General features: G+C 38.6%; 1 protein-coding gene across 5 annotated transcripts in view; it reads left to right on the top strand.

The window, feature by feature from the left end:
• Positions 1 to 24408, top strand: part of thoc2 (THO complex 2) — a 53822-nt gene extending 29414 nt beyond the window's left edge. Inside the window, exons 15-39 of one of the 5 annotated variants that reach the window (XM_072913812.1) lie at positions 1130 to 1231; positions 1419 to 1503; positions 2573 to 2666; positions 2782 to 2862; positions 2960 to 3056; positions 6665 to 6782; positions 6862 to 7041; positions 8004 to 8168; positions 8302 to 8577; positions 8770 to 8911; positions 10580 to 10737; positions 10990 to 11118; positions 12393 to 12524; positions 12616 to 12800; positions 13111 to 13286; positions 13381 to 13480; positions 13652 to 14034; positions 14154 to 14212; positions 15571 to 15636; positions 20947 to 21078; positions 21144 to 21210; positions 22112 to 22254; positions 22328 to 22389; positions 23493 to 23528; positions 23618 to 24408. In XM_072913812.1, coding sequence (XP_072769913.1) covers positions 1130 to 1231; positions 1419 to 1503; positions 2573 to 2666; positions 2782 to 2862; positions 2960 to 3056; positions 6665 to 6782; positions 6862 to 7041; positions 8004 to 8168; positions 8302 to 8577; positions 8770 to 8911; positions 10580 to 10737; positions 10990 to 11118; positions 12393 to 12524; positions 12616 to 12800; positions 13111 to 13286; positions 13381 to 13480; positions 13652 to 14034; positions 14154 to 14212; positions 15571 to 15636; positions 20947 to 21078; positions 21144 to 21210; positions 22112 to 22254; positions 22328 to 22389; positions 23493 to 23514 — 3154 coding nt within the window. In that variant the 3' untranslated portion in view covers positions 23515 to 23528; positions 23618 to 24408. Of the gene's footprint in view, positions 1 to 1129; positions 1232 to 1418; positions 1504 to 2572; positions 2667 to 2781; positions 2863 to 2959; positions 3057 to 6664; positions 6783 to 6861; positions 7042 to 8003; positions 8169 to 8301; positions 8578 to 8769; positions 8912 to 10579; positions 10738 to 10989; positions 11119 to 12392; positions 12525 to 12615; positions 12801 to 13110; positions 13287 to 13380; positions 13481 to 13651; positions 14035 to 14153; positions 14213 to 15570; positions 15637 to 20946; positions 21079 to 21143; positions 21211 to 22111; positions 22255 to 22327; positions 22390 to 23486; positions 23529 to 23614 lie in introns of all 5 variants that reach the window. The other 4 variants (XM_072913811.1, XM_061962194.1, XM_061962195.1 and 1 more) reach the window with 4 other exon arrangements.
• The last annotated feature ends 443 nt before the right edge of the window (positions 24409 to 24851 follow it).

Below are 24851 nucleotides of genomic sequence, written 5' to 3'. Positions count from 1 at the left end.
AGTGCAATTTATATATGTTTTTTTCCTTCTTTATTATGCATTTTCGGCAGGTGCGACTTATACTCCGAAAAATACGGTAGTACCGCATCCCTACTGTGTACTCCTACAGTATCTTGTAACAGACATTTCTACCATGTTTGATAGAGGTAATATATGCTGACAACTGCCATAAATTGCCAGTGCACAAGATTAATATGAATATCTGCTCTTAAATTATCTAAAACACAGAGGGCACATCTGGCCTGCCACATTTTTATGGCCCGCGAAAACCTGGAAACAATATGTGTCAAAAAAGTACATCATTTTTTCTTATTAAATGTATTCTTTCTTTCCATTTTGACAGAAAAAATACATGTACTGCATGAAATTGCATATATTTTAAACTTTAATATTATCCAATATTGCAACAATTATATTATCATACTGTCCAAAAATGTTATTTAAAAAAAATAAACACTTAAATATCTGCTTCACTTACGATTCCAAAGCAAGTTATCCATCAAATTTTACACTGAAAAAATGGCAATAGATTCTACGCTAAAATTTACGATGGTTTTGCAGCATTTTACTGTAAATTGAAAAAACTTCTCCTCGGTAAAATTCTAACGACTTAGCTGTTTTTTAGTTGTTGTTTTTTTTTTTTCTGTAAAATCTGTGGTTGTTGTTTTTACGGTGTATTACTGTAAATGGTAAAATGGTGACACATTTTTTTACGGTAAAAACTGGTAACTCTGTTTGCCAGAATTAAAAAAAACTGTGGTACTGTTTTTTCATTTACAGTTGTGTTGTAAAAAAAAAACCCACTAAATTTTACAGTAAAATTCTGGCGACTAAGCTGCCATTTTTTCCCTTTAAAAATGCTTTTTCATTTATCGTAAAATGTTGTAAAAACACCTAATATTTTGCAGTAAAAATCTGGTCTGTTTTTTACTGTAAAAGCTACATATATTTATTTACAGTGTACATAAATAAATATAACAAACAAATGCATAGGCAAATTAATTAATTTGCTGTTAATACAAGCCCTCTAAGAGCAGCCAAAACTGCGATATGGCCCTCAATGAAAACAAATTTGACACCACTGATCTAAAGCATTTGAGTAAAATACCCTGTATTTTTTTCCCCCCAGGTACCGTTTATATGGACAGTGGAAGAACGAAACCTATTCCAGCCACCCTTTGCTGGTCAAAGTCAAAGCGCAAACTGTGGAAAGGGCTAAGTATATTATGAAGTGAGTCACTTTTTTGCATGACCATCTATGAAATCAAATGACTTGCTCACTTATATCCATACTAAACATTTGTATATCTAAATTCACATTTTTGAAATCCAAATGTACTTTTTAATTGTAAGACAATTACTAGAAAATGTATCAATGTTGTTGTCTTCCTGTTTTCATGTGATTTGTCTTTTTCCAGGCGGTTGACCAAAGAGAATGTGAAACAGTCTGGGAGACAGGTTGGCAAACTAAGCCACAGCAACCCCACCATTTTTTTTGAATATGTAAGTGTATATCATTTTAGTTTGTGTATAACTAAAGCCATTCACTTTCAACAAATAGGCAGCAACTAAACACCTTTTGAGTGGTATACCCACTCTTACTCATACATATTTCAGGCATGTGAAATGTCTGAGAAAACACAAAAAATCCAAGTTTTTAAACATTGATTTTCGAGTCTAAATATCCCGTCTGCGTTTTTTTAATGAAATATAAAAAAAATATGTTATAAACAATTTTTGTTGAACGCTCGCCTGAGCCGCAGGTACTCGCTATTCCTCTTGCCTTAACACTGCATTGAGTTGCAGGACAGGGAGACTACCATGGGCACCCAAACAAACTCGCTAGTTAGCATGATCGAGCTCGCTTTCTTGTTGTTGCTTTCGTTCGCTCTCCGAGCCACAACATTGACGGCTGCCTGCTTTGCTGTTAATAATTTTTGGACAATTACAATCTGAACAGTGTTAGTTCCAAACCAGCTGTAGTGCTAGATTTTTTTATTAGTAGCCAGCGAGAAGGTATGTTTTGGACGTGATGGATATAAACAGGGTCACAACACTGGAAGTATATTACCCGAGGGAGGGGTTGGGTACAGGGTAGCGTTGCTGAATGGGAAACATTTTCTTTTCTCTGCATGCATGTTATAGATATTTTACGCTACATTTTCAATTATAAAAATATTAGTAAATTAGCTACTAAAAATATTCTGTGGTACATTACATGGAACATTTAGGTTTCAAAAGGACAGCCTAAAGAGGAAAGTAGATGAGAATAAATCTTAAAGGTAAAATAGTTAGAAATGCACCCAATTGCAGGAAATGTAGTCTTGACTTTCTTGCAAGGAAGCACTTTGTGCTAATTTTCCTCTTTTTTTCGTCAGTTTTCCTCATTTTTTCTCAAAGGGTGCTCATATGCCTGATAATTGAAAAGAATGAAATGTGAATTCACATTAAGACAAACAACCTCATTATAAATAAAATGTGTTCCAGATACGTTGTCACTGTGCAGAAGGTGGTGGTGTCAGGTTTAAATGGATAATCATTCAGCACTGTCCACTATCTGTTTTCTTATTAGATGCTGTCTCAAATCCAGTGGTATGATAACCTCATTGCCCCAGTGGTGGACTCCTTGAAATACCTCACCTCCCTCAACTATGATGTCTTAGCCTGTATCCTACACTGTTCTCTTGCCCATCAGCGACAAAACAGTCTGGACCTGCTTTGGTGTTGAAGATGTGAGGTGTGCATTTTAAGAGTCATTTTTTTCTTAACTCCTATATTCAGATTGCATAATAGAAGCTCTGGCCAATCCCGAGAAGGAGAAGATGAAGCATGATGACACAACCATCTCATCATGGCTACAGAGTAACTGTCCTAACTTAAGAGAAAGCTTATTGTTACTATGCAGTGACATGTTTGAAGCTTGAATACCTAACACACTTTTATTCTACCTGCCCAACAGGCCTGGCAATTCTGTGTGGAGCCGTCTTTCGGAAATATCCTATTGAATTGGCTGGCCTTCTTCAGTACGTCGCCAATCAGTTAAAAGCAGGAAAAAGGTCTGTATTTTAGATGTAGCCCCTTCTTATCAGCTTGCATGTACCGTATTTTCCGCACTATAAGGCGCACCGGATTATTAGCCGCACCTTCTATGAATTACATATTTCATAATTTTGTCCACCAATAAGCCGCCCCGGACTATAAGCCGCGCCTACGCTGCGCTAAAGGGAATGTCAAAAAAACAGTCAGATAGGTCAGTCAAACTTTAATAATATATTAAAAACCAGCGTTCTAACAACTCTGTTCACTCCCAAAATGTACGCAAATGTGCAATCACAAACATAGTAAAATTCAAAATAGTGCAGCGCAATAGCAACATAATGTTGCTCGAACGTTAATGTCACAACACACAAAATAAACATAGCGCTTACTTTCTGAAGTTATTCTTCATTCGTAAATCCTTCGTCTTCGGTGTCCGAAGTGAAAAGTTGGGCAAATTTACGATCCACTGGCAGATGTTGGCGTCGTCTGGCGCTGCCTCCTCGTCTTAGTGAAGGTGTGTTCGCCTTCTGTCTTCCATTGTTCCCACGCAGTTAGCAGTCTAGCTTCGAATGCCCTGTTGACACCAATATCTAGCGGCTGGAGGTCTTTTGTCAATCCACCCGGAATGACGGCGAGTATTGAATTAAGCGTGTCAGCGTGTCTCTCAATGTGCTGTTATGAGCTAGCAAATATAACAACTACACTACCCAGCATGCAACGATAGTTACGAGCATGCGCGGTAGCCCTGAGAAGTTCCCACGCAGTTAGCAGTCTAGCTTCGAATGCCCTGTTGACACCAATATCTAGCGGCTGGAGGTCTTTTGTCAATCCACCCGGAATGACGGCGAGTATTGAATTAAGCGTGTCAGCGTGTCTCTCAATGTGCTGTTATGAGCTAGCAAATATAACAACTACACTACCCAGCATGCAACGATAGTTACAAGCATGCGCGGTAGCCCTGAGAAGTTCCCACGCAGTTAGCAGTCTAGCTTCGAATGCCCTGTTGACACCAATATCTAGCGGCTGGAGGTCTTTTGTCAATCCACCCGGAATGACGGCGAGTATTGAATTAAGCGTGTCAGCGTGTCTCTCAATGTGCTGTTATGAGCTAGCAAATATAACAACTACACTACCCAGCATGCAACGATAGTTACGAGCATGCGCAGTAGCCCTGAGAAGCGATGTTGTATGCTGGGAGTTCGAATGTGGTTATGAGCACGCTGTGAGAAAACGTTGAGAACTCAGTTAACACGCCTCGTCTGCATTATTTATAATTAGACAGACAACACACTTAATAGGAGCCATTTGGGGTCTTTACATAAACACACAAATGGAAATGAAACGTCACATATCCCAGCATGCACCGCGCGCTTCTTCTACGGGGAAAAAAGATGGCGGCTGTTTACCGTAGTTGCGAGACCTAAACTTTATGAAAATGAATCGTAATAAAGCGCACCGGGTTATAAGGCGCACTGTTAGCTTTTGAGAAAATTTGTGGTTTTTAGGTGCGCCTTATAGTGCGGAAAATACGGTACTATCTTGTCATTTTTATTAACATGTTGGTACACTTTACCCGCATGTAGGAATGTGTACCGTTCACATTTGAACCGATACAGTACCAAAATTGGGAATTGATACGGTATCAATTTTCGGTACCTCTCACGCAGTTGCTTTAGCTGCGGGCATTACACTACAGGCTTTTATCACTATTTCTTGTATCCTTCTCACAGAGACAAGTGCACTTTCTTACATACGTCACATACTCTCGCGCGTGAGAGGTAGTGGCATGTGTAAAGTTAGCTGTGGTGCTAGCGGAGTGGTACGAGTGGTAATACGAGAGAGAGAAGGTGCCAATCTGGTAACAAATGACGGAAGAATAATTAATTCTCAAGAAAAACAGCACAGGGTCCATCGTCTGGCGGTGGTTTGGCTTCAAGCGGGAAGATGTTCAACAGACAACCGTAATATGTCAAGTATGCGGCAAAAGCGTTGCTACAAAAAAGTAGCATTACTGCTAATTTGTAGCATCATTTGAAAAGTCACCCGCAAGAGAATGAGGAGTGCTTGAAACTCCGCATGTCAACATTTCCGTTCGGTGCCACACCCACAAAATGCCCAAGCAACCATTTCCAGATCTACATCGTATGAAAAAAATAGTCAACAACAGAAGGAGTTTACGTCCGCAGGAACCTACCACATAGCGAAGGACATACACTATTGGATTTCCTATTATGCAGCTAATTTTTATTTGACAGTTATTGAAATATCTTGTGTGACATAATTCACAAAAGTGCACTTCATTTGTTTTAAACTATTGTAGTGGCGTTCTGTACAAAAAGTGCACTTTAATTTAGTGTTGTTTTGATATGTCATCTTAGTGACATCATGCACAAAAGTGCACTAATAGCTTGTTTTAAAATGTCTGACAATCTTGCACTTTCTGTTTTGAAATGACATGAATGTTTGTGCTACTGCTTAATAACTGTTTAAAAAATACAGTTTTGGTAAATTGACTTAGTTGTGATTTCCCTCTCTCCATGAAAGTTTAAAATGAACATATATTAATGCAATATGAACAAAAATGTTTTAATGTAGACACATAGAATCATCATAATATCGAGATATATATCGTGTATCGTGACATGGCCTAAAAATATCGAGATATTAATAAAAGGCCATATCGCCCAGCCCTACGTTGAAGTGTTTTTAAGTTTAAAAAAAAATTTGGCATTGAAAATTGTAACATCACCTAGTAGTTTGGCTGAATCTGCTCTGTGTTGCTGGAGTGATCGCTAAGTGCCAAAGTGTAAAGAGCCGGCTGAGTTGGCCACCAAGCGTGACGTAACGCACAACCCAGCTCCCATAACATGGCACCTGTGAATTAGTGTAGGTTGTCGCCAAAAATGTACCGGATTCGGTACTCATCCCTACCAATATGTAACACAAATGTAACATATTGGTAGGGATACATATTGTACCGGTATTTTAAAATACCGGTACAGTAGCACTCAAAGGTTTATATGCACCTTTTTATGTATAGCGGTGAGTACGGTAACTGGTTTGACTGGTACTATAGATATAGCCGCTGTTGAGCAACTGAAAAAAATAAACAACTGTAATTCACAAATGGTGAATGCCATACTACATACATACTAAAATACAGAAGGAAGTCTATACATCTGTATCATGTTGATTTGTTTTGGAAAATAATTAATTTATTGACAGTGCAGTTTGAAAGCTGATGTTTACTTTGTAATTAAATAAACACAGTCTCAAAGGAATGTAACCTGCTTAAGCACTTTCTGACCAAATATCCACATTTCGATGTCCGGCCTCTCAGCCTTTGGGCTCTTAAAACTGTGACCCTCTTCATTATGTAGTTGAATAGCCCTGCATTACACATTACTAGAATAAAAAATAGTGACAACATGAACGCTCAACAGTATTTGAGTATTTCGTTCGTCATTACTTCATCATTAAAAATTAAATGATGTTAATGGGCTTCATTGAACGCACATAATTGTAATCCAAGTATTTACCATTTGATTTACCTGGATATTTACTTTAGAAATTAGAGATTTTGTTTTGTCTTCAAACATTTACATTAGCTGTTTGTATTTTTTAGTTTTGACCTGCTCATTCTAAAGGAGGTGGTGCAGAAAATGGCTGGCATTGAGATCACCGATGAAATGACTTCAGAGCAGCTTGAGGCAATGACTGGAGGGGAACAACTCAAAGCTGAGGTATTGACTTTTTATGACTATGAGATTTGTATTTATCTGCTCTTGGGAATTTTCAAACTGTAAGAGACTTTCTCCACAGGGTGGCTACTTTGGTCAGATCAGGAACACTAAAAAGTCATCACAGCGTCTGAAGGATGCTCTTCTGGATCATGAATTTGCTCTGCCACTGTGTATACTCATATCTCAGCAAAGAAATTGTGTAGTTTTCCTAGAGGGTGGAGAGAAACATCTCAAACTAGTCGGTCACCTTTATGACCAGGTATGTTCTATGTTTGTTGTATTACTTGTATCTTCTGTGTATTGTTGCCTTTTAAAGTAGACTGTCAAATTTTAAGGATTCCTACAATAATATGAAAATGATTTGTTTCTATCAAAGTCCTTTAAATTATGACTCCTTATAAGACTGGATAATTATGACTAAAATAATAATCATTATTTTGATTGATATTGAAATCACGATTAATAACAAGATTATTCATTAATTTGAAAACATGAGTATTTATTGTGCTACCAAAACATTTGAAGCTGTTAAAACAAAGTGAGAGAGAAAGCCTCTTAAGTTGCGACTGCCGACCTGTTCATACATTGACCTTACATTGATTATGTCGTCCACAACAACACAAGCAGATGAGATGTGTTGTTGGTTCATAGTTTAGGTTCATAGTTTATTCGCTGTTTCAAGTAGCTGTCTTGACATTGTTTAGTTTAGGACGTGTTTCGGGGATGAATGACAATGACCAGGCACATTATTTTCCCAAACTGTTCCTTTTCCTCACAATGACAGCATTTCACCCACTTTTTTGTAAAATGTTCCTGATATTCTGCTTTTATGTGCGGATTAAATTTTATTGGCCAATTCTGTTACTCTGTCCACGGTTACGTCAACATGGAAATGCATTACTTTTGTTGTTCAGTTGAGTGATTATTGATTAGGCATACTAGCATTGTGTAAACTAAAATATAAAAGCAACCACAGTGAGATGAGATCCCAAACTCCTAGTAGACATGGTCTTGTTTCCACTTAAACGCTCGCTCATTAATTTCACCGTTACAAGCTCAGATTGTTGCATGCATATTGCGTGGCCCATTGATCTTTATAATATTTTCATGATCCTGAGAAGCCAAAATCATAATCACAATTTGATTAATTGAAAGGGACAAGCGGTAGAAAATGGATGGATGGATGTCCAGCCCTAACTCCCAACTGTGTGTTTCCTGCAGTGTCATGACACACTGGTCCAGTTTGGGGGCTTCTTGGCCTCCAACCTCAGCACAGAGGACTACATCAAGCGTGTTCCCTCCATTGACATTCTTTGTAACCAGTTCCACATTCCACATGATGCTGCCTTTTTCCTCTCTCGGCCAATGTATGCCCATCAAATTTTGGTAAGTGGGCACTCTTTGGCATGGGACAGATTCTGTTCATTAAGACAGTAGTGTGAATTGTTTTTTGTTTGGCACTTCATATTGATGTATATGTAATAATTCTGCACTTTAATGATTAATTGGTCCCCGACAGTCCAAATATGATGAGCTCAAAAAAGCAGAGAAAGGCAACCGGCAGCAGCAGAAGGTGCAGAAGTATGTGGCTGCCTGTGAACATGTGATGACACCAGTGCACGAGGCTGTGGTGTCCCTCCATCCACCCAGGGTTTGGGAAGACCTACGACCCCAATTCTACGCCACCTTCTGGTCTCTTACCATGTATGACCTGGCTGTGCCCCATTCGGCCTATGAGCGGGAGATCAATAAGCTCAAGGCCCAGATCAAGGCTATCGAAGATAATCCTGAAATTGTAAGTTACTGGCTCACGTCAAACCACCCACATTTAAACGATGTACAATAGACTTTTTTTACAGCCTTACTACCTTTTTTACACCATTTTAAATCAATGCTCATATCAGCCGGCAAACGTTATTTGTGTTATGTTGGGCAGATGTCAGTGTGGTAGGCATTGTGTGGATTTTCTGCTTTCTTTCTGCTACAGCCTATGAATAAGAAAAAGAAAGAAAAGGAACGGTGCACTGCTCTGCAGGAAAAACTGCAGGAGGAGGAGAAAAAACAGTTGGAGCACGTCCAAAGGGTACTCCATCGCCTCAAACTGGAGAAAGACAAATGGTTGATGACCAGTAAGTATTTGGCAGTGCTCATCTGCTAAGCGGAGTTTGTTTACACCTGTATAGATTCTTGCTATAACACATCTGTTGGTTCCAGTAGCATGCAACAAGGATCAATTGTTCAGTTATATAATAGTGAAAACTAGGGCTTGGCGATTATATGATCATGATCGTGATTCATTTGAGTTTGATCACAGTGATCAGCTCTTAGCATATATTACCTCAATCAAACATGGTGGAAATGTTTGTTAGAAAATACCGCAGTAATAAACCGTAGAGAAGCAACTGTGCTTGGTATAAGCATGCACGGAAATGTCCGCCTTTATTGACCGTGATCCTGTGTGTCTGTGAATGTTAGTGTATGTGCATGTCTTCGTGTATGTGTGTGCGCGCGACCGTCCTTGTCCACTGTCACGAAAGTCAGGCTTGTCATGATGTAATGTCCAATCAGCTTTGAGAATGAAATAATGAAATATGGCCAACACTAACTAGCAATGAAGTTGAAACACAACATTTAAAAGGAGCTGCCACTTCAGGGACAAATGACTGCTGCAGCTCACATTGTGGTGGGTGCGGTAATCTTGCCCTGAATGCGGACTCGCAGGCAGGCACAGAATGTCTTTGTGACTGAACTACTGTATTGGTCCCAAGTGGGAGAATAAACACACCTAATAATTTAGTCAGAAAAAAATATATATATATATAAGTATTTTTTTAACCAAGACTTTTTGTTTGTTTGCTCTTATTCAACTTTTTGTTCAAATAATTTTTGAGTTTGTGAATTAAAACATATTTTTCCTGAAAAAATAATGTTTTATATGTTGGTACATATTATTTTACAGTACCTCAAATTCAATTTGCACTTTAATTGAATTTCATGAGATATAGGCCACGTGCTACACTGTTTCAGTTTTTAAAAAACTCCACAATCTGTTACTTCTTGCCATTTGTCAAACCAGTGGTGACAAGCACTGATATATACAAGTACGGTAATCAAAGAATACAAATAATAATTTACCATTTAAATGTGTTGTTTGGTAAATATTAACTTGGAAATAAAAGTCTTATAGTATTCAGTATTCAGTACGCCACTGATACTTTGTTTGCTGCAGAATAAAGTTTGTGATGACAAGCAAAATAACAAAGGAGCTTCGAGAGGAAAACAAGTAATTCTCTTAAACCCTCCAAAATGCGCCGAAAAAGAAGCAGAACTGACGCCCAAAAACTGAAGTACAGACTGTGGCTTTGGGTTACCTGTACCTTTGCACCTTTTAGTTAACAAAATCATAGCGATGAACAAAATGACAGTTGTTGGTTGTGAGCATATATTACCTCAATCAAACAATGTCTGTTACAAGATACTGCAGTAGTTAACAGTAGGGATGCAACAGTATACATCTGTATAATTCTGCAACGGACAATCAGTCTTTAATTAAAAAAAACAAAAACGCCATGCATTGTGATCGGATGATGGGAAAAAAATAATTGTGATACTTTTTTGCCATATCGTCCAGCTCAAGTAAAAGCTACTTTTATGCAAAAAAATAAATTATATATATATATATATATAACTCTTATTGAACATTGGAACAATTCATAAGTATTTTGTACATCACAGCATACATTTATGTTTATATGTCCCTTTCTAGTAATAACACAATGTTGCCTATTCCTTGACAGAATCCACAAAAAATGAGACCATAACAAAGTTCCTGCAGCTCTGTCTGTTTCCACGCTGTATCTTCTCCTCCATCGACGCTGTGTACTGTGCCCGCTTTGTCGAGCTGGTTCACCAGCAAATGACACCCAACTTCTGCACACTCCTTTGCTACGACCGGGTGAGGCACTGCACAGCTTCGAAGTGCTTTTAAGGGGTAATGGGGTTTAACATTAGTGAAGTTAGGTTTGGCTGTGCTATGCCCTTTTGGCAAGGAAAAAAATTATTTTAATCATCAACAGCCCTATTTTATTAACACAAATATTAAGTGATTATTGGGTCAATTTGATCAAAAACATGTATAGTTTTCATATCCCATGTTTCAATGCAAGTTTGATTATTAGTTGTGTAAACACTTTTATATCTTTTGCAGGTATTCTCAGCTATCATTTACACTGTGGCCAGTTGTACAGAGAATGAGTCCCATCACTACGGGCGCTTCCTTTGCTGCATGCTGGAGACAGTGACCCGTTGGCATAGCGATCGTGCAGTCTATGAGAAGGTATCCTTCTGCGTGCATGATCGATAACATTCCATAGTTTGTCAAATGTATTACAATTACGGGTGTCCCGATACAACTTTTTCACTTCTGATACAATACCAATATTGGAGCCATGAGTATTGGCCAATATCAATATTGATCTAATGTGATATCAGCATGACTCATCCATACTTTTATTATTTTGTATTGTGAATTGTTAGTAAAGGTTTGGTCATGTGAAGTTTCTTAGAACAATGGAAATGAAATGAAAACACAAATGTGTTTATTACAAACCTTCTGGAATTGGCTTATGCTGTCTTAAGTTAAAATGAAGTGGTAATCATTTTTGGCGAAACCTAGTGGCCACAATAGTAAGGTAATGCTTATAGCACAATAATTTTAATGATGCGGGCAGGTTTGTTTCTGGATACTAAGAATATGCGTGTGCCTTGTACACTGCCGGTGTAATATGCAAGTATAATTATTAGACACTTGCTTACTTTGACAAGTGTGTTTTAGACTGCAATATTGTTCAATTAGTGGTACATATTACCAGGGATATCCATCCATCCATTTTCTACCGCTTGTCCCTTTCGGGGTCGCGGGGGGTGCTGGAGCCTATCTCAGCTGCACTTGGGCGGAAGGCGGGGTACACCCTGGATATGAATCCTACAACTCATGATTCAATTTGATTCCGATTCTTGGGGTTCTGATTCGATTCAGATTAGTTTCTCGATTTAATACAATTCTTCATTCAACATGATTTTTAAACTCAAGCCTATTCTCACATTTTATTTGGTGTATAAATTACAACATTTTCAAAACTAATTTCAGTTTACAAAAGCTCCTCTTGGCTGCTGATGTAAGTGCGGACACAACCTAAAAATCCATTTTTATGAAACGGTTTTTGAAATATTTGAATCGATTGAAAATAGCAATAAAAATCACAATATGGATGTAATTAGATTTCTTTCCCTGCACCCTTACGTAGGAAGTCTAGTTTGTGTTCTTAGCTTAGCTGCTAGCTCCTAGTAGCAGACAGCCAACCAAAGTTATGGTAAATTACTTCACTAAAATATAATAAAAGACCAACCTTTTGGAGGACATATAACTGTTAACTGGCTGTCGAGCTTTGCAAAACGCACTGCAGGGCTGCTCTTATCAGAGATTCTTAGATATAAGGCAAAATAATCCGATGTTTTTTGTTTTGCTAAAATCGGACCGGGACATTCCTACTTACTGTACAATTGTAGATGAGTTTGATATTAATATTATCTCCATATGCACATTTATAGGAGTGTGGTAATTACCCCGGATTCTTAACCATCTTGAGAGCCACTGGTTTTGACGGAGGTCAACAAGCAAATCCCCTGGATTATGAGAATTTCAGGCATGTGGTGCACAAATGGCATTACATGTTGACTAAAGTAAGCCATCTTAAATTGTCTGTTTTCTATTATGATTACTAGACTAGAGTTCTAGGAAACATATATTAATGTTTCCCTTTGGTCTATCTAGGCTTCAGTTCATTGCTTGGAAACTGGAGATTACACTCACATCCGAAACATCCTCATCGTTCTCATCAAGATCCTGCCGTGTTACCCCAAGGTTCTGAATCTGGGCCAAGCGCTGGAGTACCGTGTCCACAAGATCTGCGCTAAGGAGAAGGACAAGAGGCCAGACCTCTTTGCCTTAGCCATGGGGTAACATAGCATTGTGTGCAGTTTAGCTCTGTTTGGACCTTTCAAATGTAACTAGGGTGATGAAATGACCCATTGCTTTGTTTGTCACAACAAAATAAGCACGATATTCACAAAAAAAATCTGACATTACAGCAGCAATAGATAACAGCTCATGTACTTTCTAAGTGAACCTCTACAAATGAATATTAGCCTCAACATAACAAATAGTTAACAAAAAAATAGTTATTTTAATTTGCTAGTATGGCAGCCAATAGCTCAGTCTACCGTCTCTTCTGTGTAAAACCTTTTATGAACCCTTTACATCTTGCAGTTACTCAGGTCGGTTGAAAAGCCAGAAGGTGCATATGGTCCCTGAGAATGAGTTTCATCATAAGGAGCCGCCAGTACGCAATGCCACCCCTGCCAGTCAGCAGAATGGCCCCGGCAGCATGGCCAAGCCTGTCACCACCACGATCAAGACAGAGGATGGTATCTCAGAAGATGGTGGTGAGTGATGGAAGTTGGCATTATTCTGATGATGCAGTCAAGCCATTTATGAATAATCTGTCAGAAAAAAAACTTACTACTGCTTTGTTTGCAGAGCGGGGTAAAGATAAATCTCAGACCACAAAGCCAGTAACCAAAGCCAACAGTGCAGCAGCGAAAGTGACAACTAGCAATGGGAATGGTGCTCCTAATAGGTAAGCACATCAAGGTCTATTATGGTGCTCCGAAACTCACTGTGCTTTAATAACTACACCTTCAAATCTTTTTGTCTGCCAGTCTTAATTCTCTAGATGAATAACATGCCAAGGTTCAGCGCAATCTCATAGGAAGCCTTTTGAAAGGTCCAACTGTTATTCCTCTTTCAGCACTAAAGCCGTGAAAGAGCGAGACGACAAAGAGAAGAGCAGCAAGGAGAAAAAAGAGAAAAAAGAAAAGACACCAGGCAGCACTCCAGAAACAAAGGCAGATGCCCGCCGAGAGAAGCTGAGAGAGGAGAGAGCAGGGAAGGATGATCGGGTGGTTCGCGAGGGTAAGGAGAAGACGCCCAAAGTCGACCGAGACAAAGTTAAAGCTGAGGAGAAGAACAAAGACGACAAGGCCAAAGCAGGCAACGGGGAGTCCACGGAGCCTTGCAGAGAGCGCGATGCCATCAAGGAGTCTAAGAGCAAGGAAAAAGGAGACCGGATCGTTGTGACCACATCCCTCAAGTCACCTGTTCCAAGATCAGAGTCAGCTGAATCTGAGAGGGGTAAGGAACAGTTCTGGTTTCCTGGGACACTGCCGCATTCCATATAACTCATAAAGTCAACAAAAATAATTTACCATTAAGAAAAAAAAAAGTGTGTGATAAGTCTTTCTTCCTTTCAGATCACAAAAGACGAAAGCTCGACGGTCACTCTTCTCCGTCCCACTCCTCGTCTGTTAAGGTTAGTATGGCTTGAGGAAGGCTGTGCCCGTTACTTCTCTATCTGCCGGAGCGTTCCCTGCTGTTGCACATTCCAGCATCCCTGAAGATCCCCAAGAAGAGTTTCCCTAAATGCAGGCGGCAAGGCATCTGGAAAGTCCCATCAAATCCACATGCGTTTGAAAGCATTCCATGGACATCTGCAGGATATTTTTTTTCGGAATTGGGAGAAAACTCCTAAAGGACTTAGCGAAGAGAATATTGTATATATTGAGAGTATTTTTGTAGTGAAAGATATATCTATTTTCATACTACTGCAAGTGGTCAGTGTGCCTTAGGAAGAAAACGCATTTTATACGCATTTCTATATTCCTTGTGGATTTTTTTCCTTTTTTGCCATTTGAGGGCAATTGCTTGGCAAGAGATTTTTAGATTTTTTTTCCAAACTGAGAGTTTACACAATTTTCCTCCTTTTTTGTGAGCTGAGAAGATTTTCTGATTACTGCGATGAAAGCATTTTGCTTTCGCCCTGTCCCTCCATCGTTGCCAAATCCAGCAGTGAGTGGGATGCTGATGGAGTGCCTCTACACCGCAGCTGATCCACCAGCCCCACCCCCATCAATCGATCAATCTTCCTGTCTGCAAGTCATTCGGTCCTGCCAGGCACTGCCCTAACACCAGCCATCAGGATCAGCTGCTACACTACCTCCTGGCGAGCATTCCATGGAGCCACCAGCAGCAGAGATCAACATCGATGATGAATTCCACATTCTTGAATCATCCAAAAATGCAATGGAATATAAGCCTGCCTCTACAACAAAGACAGGCTGCGGGCACGAGGGAACATCTGGAGCTTTGCCCTATCTGCTGGGAGCTTGTGATAGGTCTATATTTAACCTTCCACCAGAGAAATAGGCTCCCTGTGTCATATCCTGAACTGTAAGTGACAGCCACAGTTATCACTGTAGGGATGTAGTTTATCCAATGCACACACATGCAGAGTGATTTGTCTTGCACAAGTGCACACACTCACTCAATTTCAAGCACTTGCACTTTAGATGTATTCTTCTACATATACAATAGGACTTTTTTTTATAGTATGATGCCTTAAGCCACACATGTCTGCATTAAATACACTAGCAGTTATTTAATACTTGCTCAGGGTTATTTTAATTAAGTATTTACATTCCACATGTTGAGCCAATTAACTCTCCTCTATGTGATAACATGTCAAAGCCTAAGCTCTTGAAGGTCAGATGTCAAGGGAGAAGTACGCTGTTGGTCCGGCCAGCCAAGCCCCTCCCACAACCCCAAAATCCTATCTTCCGACTCTCTACTGCTGTCTGACAACCTCCTCCCAAACCTCCCACCCTCCCTCAGCTCATCTGTCATCTCCATTCATCCCCACAGGACAATAGCAACGATCCCAAGGAGTCCACATCCAAGGTTTGAACCTATTCCTGTTACTGTTTTATTTTATATAGAATGTTTGTTATTGCCTAGTCTGCCCCTTTTTTTTAATGTCCGACCCAGTTTAAACATTTGCCTGAGAAATTTAAGTGTAGGGTTGCACACTAATCGAAACAGCTGTCAATGGAATGTGCGGTATACAGGTCACATTGTTGAAATAATTTTAGAAATAATACATTTGATTACATTTTTTGTACAGCGGAAATCTGTTGTTGACTGTGCATACATCATATTCTGTATGTTGCACAAAGTTTCATCTTGTAACTCAAAACCACATGAGTGGCACAATGGTTATAATTAGGGGTGTTCCTATCAGGGTTTTATGCTGCTGAACTTGATAAAGGAAAAAATAAACCGCTGCCATAGTCAACAAGCAATATAATGTTTGTTCAATATTTTTCTTCATAATTGAATTATAACTAGAAATGCGCTGATCAATCAACCACAGATAAAAATTGGCTTTTGTGATCGTCATTAGTCGATCATGTACTTTTTCATGAAAATCATCCAATACTTATCTGTGGTTGATTGATCAGCGCATGTCCAGTTATAATTCACTTATGAAGAAAAATAATGAACAAACAGTACATAGCTTGTTGACTATGGCAGCAGTTAATTTTTTGTCTTTATCAAAGAACCAAATTTGCGGTAGTTACGGAATTTCACAAATATGTTTACGCCACTCACATTTCAGAAACCATTTTATTACATCTTCTGAAAGAACAATACCAAATAAATGAAACTTGGACATACTTTACAGAAGCCAATGTACAGTTTGTGCATTTTATTACATCGTCTGAACAAACGATACAAAATAAATTAAACTTGGACATACTTTACAGAAGTCAATGTACAGTTTGTGAATCAAGAAATTACAAAAAAAAAGAGTTCCACTTGTCTAATTGGCTGGCAACGAAGTACCACAGTAAGCATGTCTAAGTTTTATCCAAATTGTCAATATTTAGTGTGAGCAAAGAATTGTCCAGCACTGCTTTAATCATTTTGGATATGGAATTTACCAGAGCTGCAAAGGTTGTCACTGGAATCCTCATCCACTCCTCCATTACGTTGTCACTGGTGGATGATGTGCACCTTGCAGTCCTCCAACTTTATTCTGCTTGAGGATGCCAAACAGTTGCTCAACTGAGTTCAGGTCTAGAGGAAACATACTTGGTCTCTCCATCACCTCACCTTCCTCAAGCAAGACATCTGGCAGGGGTGTTTAGGCTCGATATGTTGGAAAACTGACTAGTGGCCCAATTTCCAAATGGAGTGATTAATGCTTTACAATGTCACACTACAAGTTGGAATGTTCCAATACTTTATGTATTGTGCCATTTTTCACCTAATGTTTCCCTTAATAAACTAACAGCACACTCTTAGCCACACATCAATTATTTTCAGTGTTATACTACTAAACAATAAGTACATTGACTACTCTTAAATACATCCAAGCTTAATTTTTATGTTGTTCCTTGATGATAAAAATATTTGCTGGAATATGAGTGAGTTTACTCACTTATGTGAGATAATATATTGTTTTATTTTACTTGTAAATAATCTAACTATAACTATTGATTAAACATGTAGACAATATATTTTAAACATTTACAGCAAACATTCAGATTCTGTTAGAATGTATATGTGCGCTTCATTTTTTCTCCCATTTTCTGCTACAGCCTTATTTTTAAATTGAATCGTTTTTTTTCTACCTTTAAAACATTTCCTTGTGGTCTACATAACAAGTACCGGTAATGGTTGTTCAGTGGTCACAATTTTGCATATTTAATGTTTTAGAGACCGTTTCAGGCTGCTTTCTGATTGCTCTTCTGGATGCGCCGTTTTGTGGGCGGTCTTATTTCAGTGCCTCCATTTTGACTGTGTCTTCTCCCCGTCACCCATGTTGTAGTTTTAGCGCTTTCATATGGAGTCTACTGACAGATATGTTAGAACTATACGCTACCTTGTATTGTAAATGGCAACAGCAGAGAATGCATGTGCATGTATGAGGCAGTTTGCCCCACAACAAGATAGAGAAAAAGAAGTAGCTTATTGACTACAGTGTTGGCCTACAATGGCGCAGTTGTGCAAAGCACTTTGGGTAGATCTGTACCATATATAGAGATAGCCGCTAATGTCACATTTGGGAAAAGTGTCACAAATTGGGCAAATTTCAAACGGCTCATTTGGAAGATGTATGAAGGAAGGCAAGATTGTTTTATAAATATATCCACCATGCCTCCATGGTTTGATTGCAAATTTTTGGGACTTATGCAGCTGCCAAATACACAACAGCAGGTACCAATAGATTAGAAAGGTTAGTTTTGCATAAGTGGTCCCCTTTACCTTAGAAGCGGCTTAAGTCAAGACTACACCACCATACAAGGCTAATTGGTGGATCACTGCAGAGATGGTTGTCCTTCTAGAAGGGTCTCCTTTCTGCAGAGAAACACAGGAGCTCTGTCAGAGTGGTCACATCCCTCACTGAGGCCCTTTTCCCTTTCTCGCTCAGTTTAGACCAGGAGTCCCCAAACTACGGCCCGCGTCCAAAATCAGGCCCGCGGGAAGTCCCAAGTATAAAAAAATATAACATTTGGTCTTTTCTTATCCACTTTGTACCGCTTGCTACTCACGGTGTCTTCTAGCCGCTCAGGCAAATCATATTGTCTAAAAATGCATTTTCTCATCGATAACGTGACATCATCGCGCGCGCGGAAAGTGCGCTATATATATCTAATATATATATATATATATATATATATATATATACAGCCCCGCCCCCGGCCAAATTGCTTTGTCCCAATGCGGCCCCCGAGTCAAAAAGTTTGGGGACCCCTGGTTTAGACGGTCTTGGAAGAGTCCTGGTCATTCCAAACTTCTTCCAGTTGCGGATGAAGAAGGGCACTGTTCTCATTTGGACCTTCAAAGCAGCAGAGATCTTTTTGTACAATCCTGTCTCTGAGGTCTAATTCCTTTGCCTAGTTCCCTTACCTTTATGTTTGGTCTGTGCTCTGACATGCACTGTCACTGTTGAACCTTTAATAGACAGGTGTGTTATTCCAAATCTTTTCCAATCAGCTGAATTCAGATTGTGGGCTCCAACTGATTTGTCAAAACATTTTATGGATAATCAGTGGAAATAATTTGCACCTGACCTACATTTTCAGCTGCTTGGCAAATTACGTCTGAATACTTCTGTTCAGGTGGTGTTTGGGTTATGAATGGGTTTAGTTTTAAAGACTGTGATGTAATTTGAGTTTTAGTGTGTCTGATCTTATAGCTAAATGAACTCCTAAATCGTTCACACTGTTGACATAACACATTCAGGCCAAATTAAATACAGTAATACAAATACAGAAATTAAATGGTAATTAAAAAAACAAAAATTAATTGTATTCCTTATTGGGAAGAGGTAGTAGAAGAAGCAGGAGAACAAAAAAAACCTTTATTTTCCTGTATCAACATAAAGCTCACTGAAATACATTAATTCTGCTCTTCCAGCCAAAACACTCACAACTATTTCATCTCAGTAATGAGAACATTAGGCTGCTTAAGTATGGTATTTTTTTATGGGGGCAGATTATTAGGCAGCTACTGTGGTGGTGTACTGGTGGGCCTTTCTATTCTCTGAGCTTTTTATGTTGCTTGTTTTCACTGCATTGATGATTGCTTTTCTTTTCTTTGGCATACTGCCACCAGAAGAGCCTGTCTTATGCTTGGGATACATATTGAATTGCTATAAGTAGACCTAACACATGTACAAACCCCGTTTCCATATGAGTTGTGGAATTGTGTTAGATGTAAATATAAACGGAATACAATGATTTGCAAATCCTTTTCAACCCATATTCAATTGAATGCACTACAAAGACAAGATATTTGATTTTCAAACTCATAAACTTAATTTTTTTTTTGCAAATAATAATTCATTTAGAATTTCATGGCTGCAACACGTGACAAAGTAGTTGGGAAAGGGCATGTTCACCACTGTGTTACATGGCCTTTCCTTTTAACAATACTCAGTAAACGTTTGGGAACTGAGGAGACACTTTTTTTTTTTTGCCTGTTCACCTGTGGGATGTTCCAATAAGTGTTTGATGAGCATTCCTCAACTTTATCAGTATTTATTGCCACCTTTCCCAACTTCTTTGTCACGTGTTTTCTGGTATCAAATTCTAAAGTTAATGATTATTTGCAAAAAAAAAAAAAAGTATCAGTTTGAACATCAAATATGTTGTCTTTGTAGCATATTCAACTGAATATGGATTGAAAATGATTTGCAAATCATTGTATTCCGTCTATATTTACATCTTACACAATTTCCCAACTCATGGAAACGGGGTTTGTAGTATTTTGCTGCTACACAACTATTTATAAACTGGGTGAGTACTGACAGACCAAAAGTGTTTTAATTCATATATGGGTTCACCTAACAAGAAACATTCTACATGGAAAACCAACTGCACATATGATTTCAGTTTTTGATGCAATTTTAGAAGTGTTGTCATCATGTGGTGTTGTGTTTAACTTTAAGATGAAAAATGTGTTTAATTTTGGAATAAAGCTTTAAGTGGAAAAAATAATGAAGCGTTGTGGATACTTTAGGTATGCATTTCCCATAATTACTTGTATCTTCATTAAATTAGTCAAGGCTGTCAAAATTAAGTGATTACTATTTCATCATAACCAGATAATGAATTTGTTTTTGAAATCCGTTTTATTTTTTTATTTGTTTCTTTGTTTTTTAAATTTTTTAATCAAAGCGCATATTTACGACTAACAATTGTGTACAAAGGGGGTGTTGTGCGATGTCAGCAGATGTGCCAGTTTAACTTTCTTTAAAGAATAGAATGATGAGCCAATGATGAGTTTGTGGATCAGGCATGTGTCAGGTGGTGTCATGTTCATGAGAAAGCAGCTTTTTGTGTTCTTGACATCATGAAAACAACCTTTAAATCGTTTTGTCTCTTCTCTTAAATATGATATATTTATCTCAGGTTTGCTGCTTACAAAACCAGATCTAGGCACACACACATTGCTATGACATCATTAATTAGTGACTTTAAATAACGGGACTTTTTAAAAGACCAACCATTTTGAAGGAGTTTAGTCTGCATATTTTGACAAAGATGGATGACAGGTGTCCATCATCGACCAGCATTCTTCATCATTCTTCTTCATACTGTTTTTACTGTGCCTGGTTGATTTCAAACTGACTTGCAAACCCCAAACATTAAGACATCTGCTCTCTGCTTTTCCTCTGTTTGGGTCTAATTGTCATTGCAGCACCACATCAACTACAATTCTGTATCCCGGTCCAAAAGCAGAGAGAGGGAGCAGGAGAAGAAAGATCCAGAGAATGCACTTGGCCGATGCAAAGAGAAGAAAGAAGAAAAGGAGCGCAAAGACAGGAAGAGAGTGAGTAAGAAGACAATTACAAATGTCTCTTTCTGAAATACAACAACTAAAAGTTTGTCTATCAGGACCATGCTGTCCCCGAGCAAGAGTTCAGCCAAGAACCCAAACGCAGAAAGGACGAGAACGGAACCAGTAAGTTTGTCGGCATCTCTGCCTTACCCCTAGATTCCACAGGAAGCTTCACGGCCGCGGTGCATAATCGCCACCGAACGACTGTCGCGGCTCCGCCATGCAGCAAAATAGCGCAGACTTTTACGAGAACCCTGAATCCGTGCATGATCATTTGATAAATCAAATACTGAAGTAAACACCGTGGAAAGTCTCAAGCTTAGCCGTCCATCAATACCCACAAGTGGGCGCGTGTGTGACGGCACTGACTTGACTGGACTCGTGAAAAAGACAGTCTTGCCTTATTGCAGAACGTCCATTCAATTTTCTTTATAGCAAGAGATAACTCAACAGTGACATCATCCCTGGCGAGCATTGTAACAACACACAACTCCCATGAACCACACCCCTGCCTCTCCGGCTTCCGCATTGGCTGGTATTTGACACAGGACCCCATATGCGCACTTAGCTTCCCAGGATATGCCTGTATATGACTCTTTAAATGGGACCTCCAGAATCAGCATTTGGGTCGACAAGGTGAAATTACATCTGAAAACCTTTTGACAAGTTGACTTCATGTCCATCCCCGCCCATTAAAGAAGTTTTTAAAGTGTAAAATAGGATCCAACTTGAAGACCGACTATTTTATTTTCAAAGTAAACCTAAAAATTTATTTTGTATTTGTGCAACACGAGTAGATTTTAGCTGAATTTATCCGCCGTGTTGCGGCGAACGGCAAAAATAAAAGCTCTTTGTATATTTAGCGCCGGATCCGGAACAGCAACGCCATGGCGGACACATTGACTTGAATAAAAATGGATAGAGTCGGCCACCTAGGCGATTACGCACCGCAGCCGTGACGCAACCTGTGGAAACCGAAGGTAACGGGCACAAACGCATCCTCAAAAACATGTCCTCTCCTCAGATTTGTCTAAAAACAGTCAGAGTGTAAGTCCTTGTGACTCACCCGTCTCCATGGAAAAAGAGAAGAGCAAAAGATCGAAATCTTCCAGCAAAGAGAAAAGTGACTCTGTGAAGCCTGAGAGGACTTCCACTGGAGGGAAAAAGGTGTGTTGCTGAATTGTCCTCCTTTGTTTATATTCCATCTCAATGAACGCTTGTGTGACTTGGTGTGCTGCAGGAGTCTCGACACGAAAAGAAAGAGAAGAGAGACAGCAGTGGAGGAAAGGAAGAGAAAAAACAATATCCTTAACTGCATTTTTGCACTGTGCTCCTTAATTTTAACATCTGGACACACCACATCAGTAGTTTCATTTACACCATCACGACCACGTCTATTGTACACACGATCATGACGTCTTATGTACCTGACCATGTGTTATGTACACAATCACGATGTCTTATGTACACGATGATGACGCCTCCATCCCATTTTAGGACTGACCGCACTGTTTATGGTTGGATTAACATTTTTTACAACTGCATTCAAATGATTGCCACCCCAGTAATGATTATCTTTCAATAAAAATAATATAAGCTCTCATAAAGCACCCATATCAAAGCGGTAGAAGATGGATGGATGCGTGTTTCCATTGCCAGTTTCTTATGGCGATATTTAGGTTTTGCGCATTTCTAGAGGTGATTGAAACAGCTTATGTGACTTAGAATGAATTTTATACCTGCTTCACAAATAAATAAAAAAGTCAAAGTTGTAATAATAACTAACTAGACAAATAAGTTTACATTTTTAAAAACATTTTATCTCTTATTCAACTGTCCTTGCGAGCCAGAGTTGGCATGCTGGCTAACTAGTCAAATATTTCTGAGTGACGTAACCAAAGAAGCTCTGGATGTGCTTTGTCTCGCCTCTACTTTAGCTGTGTCTTGTCATCTGTGCTTGTCAGAGTCCTTATATAGGGTCAGAGACCATGTCTTTGTTAGGTCGCTAGCGACCCAATGCTATATGCTGACCAGCTGAACTCCGTACAGTCAGCCACTGCAAAGTTTTTGTGTGGCCTTTTTCGATCCCAACTTTGATATAACACAATATGTATTTATTATTAATATAATTTGATTAAAAACGTCACAATTGGAAATATTTTTAATTGAGTCGGGATGTTTGTAGACAACTGCAATTTATGAAAGTCTTAGGAGAATCGGGAAGAGTTGGCTGCTATGCATATGTTCACAATCATGACGTCTTATTTACTTTATTTACCGATCGTGTGACGTCTTACTGTATGTATGCAAAGGAAGGAACATTTCATTGTGTAGTACATTGCCACATGAAACTCTGACATGTTGGTCATCAGTTGCATCATTTCTCTTAACACTCACACCCATAAGTCGTCAGACAAGCACAGATAATGTGCACTGATCAGGTAAGATGCTTCTTTAGAACACCAAGGACTATAATAGAAGAACATTCAGTCCATAAACGTTGTCTCTCTGGTCTTACGTCCACCAGCAGGTCAGAAAACGCTGCTTTTATCTGCAAGACATCTGCAACTCATCTGTGCTTTAACCTTTGATCCTACGATCTCTTCTTCTTTTTTAAAATGAGCACCCTTCAATGCTGGTGTGGCATCACATCATTCATTTGCCGTCTGCATCCTGCAGAAAAACAGTTGAAATGTTTCCCCAATTCTACAAACTCGAGCAAAAAAAATGCTCTCCTGACAATGTTGATATTTAGTAAAGTGTTGACTGTAAGGAGTAATAATGATCTTTGTAGCAGCTGCCCTTGGACTCATTAGTCCATGTCTTGTTTTGCTTTTTATTTTGGCTCTTTTTGTTGGCAGTAATATGCTTTCCTTATTCATTACCTTCATATACTGAGATAATTTTAATTTATTTATCTCCACCTTTTAACACCTGTTGAACAATTAAAAAAAAATGATTTAAAAAGAAAAAAAAAGACCATTTTGTATATTGTGTACAATAATAAAGAAGGAAACATGTTTTTTTTCTGCTCGCTTTTTTATGGCCCACAATTTGTCATTCTGTGGTTATGTGCAAATCACATTTTTACATAATTTATGACAGGAATAATGAGAGACTCCATTGTGTTAAAAAAAAATGAATTGTTACCGAGTGCCACACAGCAAACATCGTGATACTCTGTTCTCCAAAAGAAAAGACTTATTTTAAGAAGTCATTTTGGAGATTTTATCTGCTGTACTCAATGAGTGTACGCTTGTTTGTTTTTTTTGGTTTGTTTTATTCAAAAACACGACAAATAAATAGTTTTTCTATAGTGCGTCACTTTGCTGTGGTCTCTTTCTTCCACTTGGTTTAATGAAAGATACAACTTCTTTCCAAAAAAATCACGTTTTAAATATCCGTGACAGACATAACTGATATGTCTACAAACTTGCGTCAGAACTATTTGCTAGTTTGTTTGGCAGCTTTTAAAAGACTAACTGTGGGTCTCTAGAAATATGTTTTAGTGATTTTTAACAATGCCTTCATTTATTTTAACATATTTCAAATTTGCTTGTGTTTTGCAATAACATGAGCCTCACTTTAAAAATACTTTTGAAATGTAAGACTAATTTCTAATTTAATTTAATATAATATACATTCTAACTACACAATTCAAATGATTACTGCATATGAAGTATTTTAAAACTTAATTCCATCAACACTAAACATGAAATTACAAATATAGCCAGCAATGCATGAAGTCCTTTAAACACACAATT

The sequence above is a fragment of the Nerophis lumbriciformis genome, linkage group LG09 (genome assembly GCF_033978685.3).
Source record: "Nerophis lumbriciformis linkage group LG09, RoL_Nlum_v2.1, whole genome shotgun sequence".
NCBI lineage: Eukaryota > Metazoa > Chordata > Actinopteri > Syngnathiformes > Syngnathidae > Nerophis > Nerophis lumbriciformis.
This window is presented reverse-complemented; position numbering and strand designations above follow the sequence as displayed.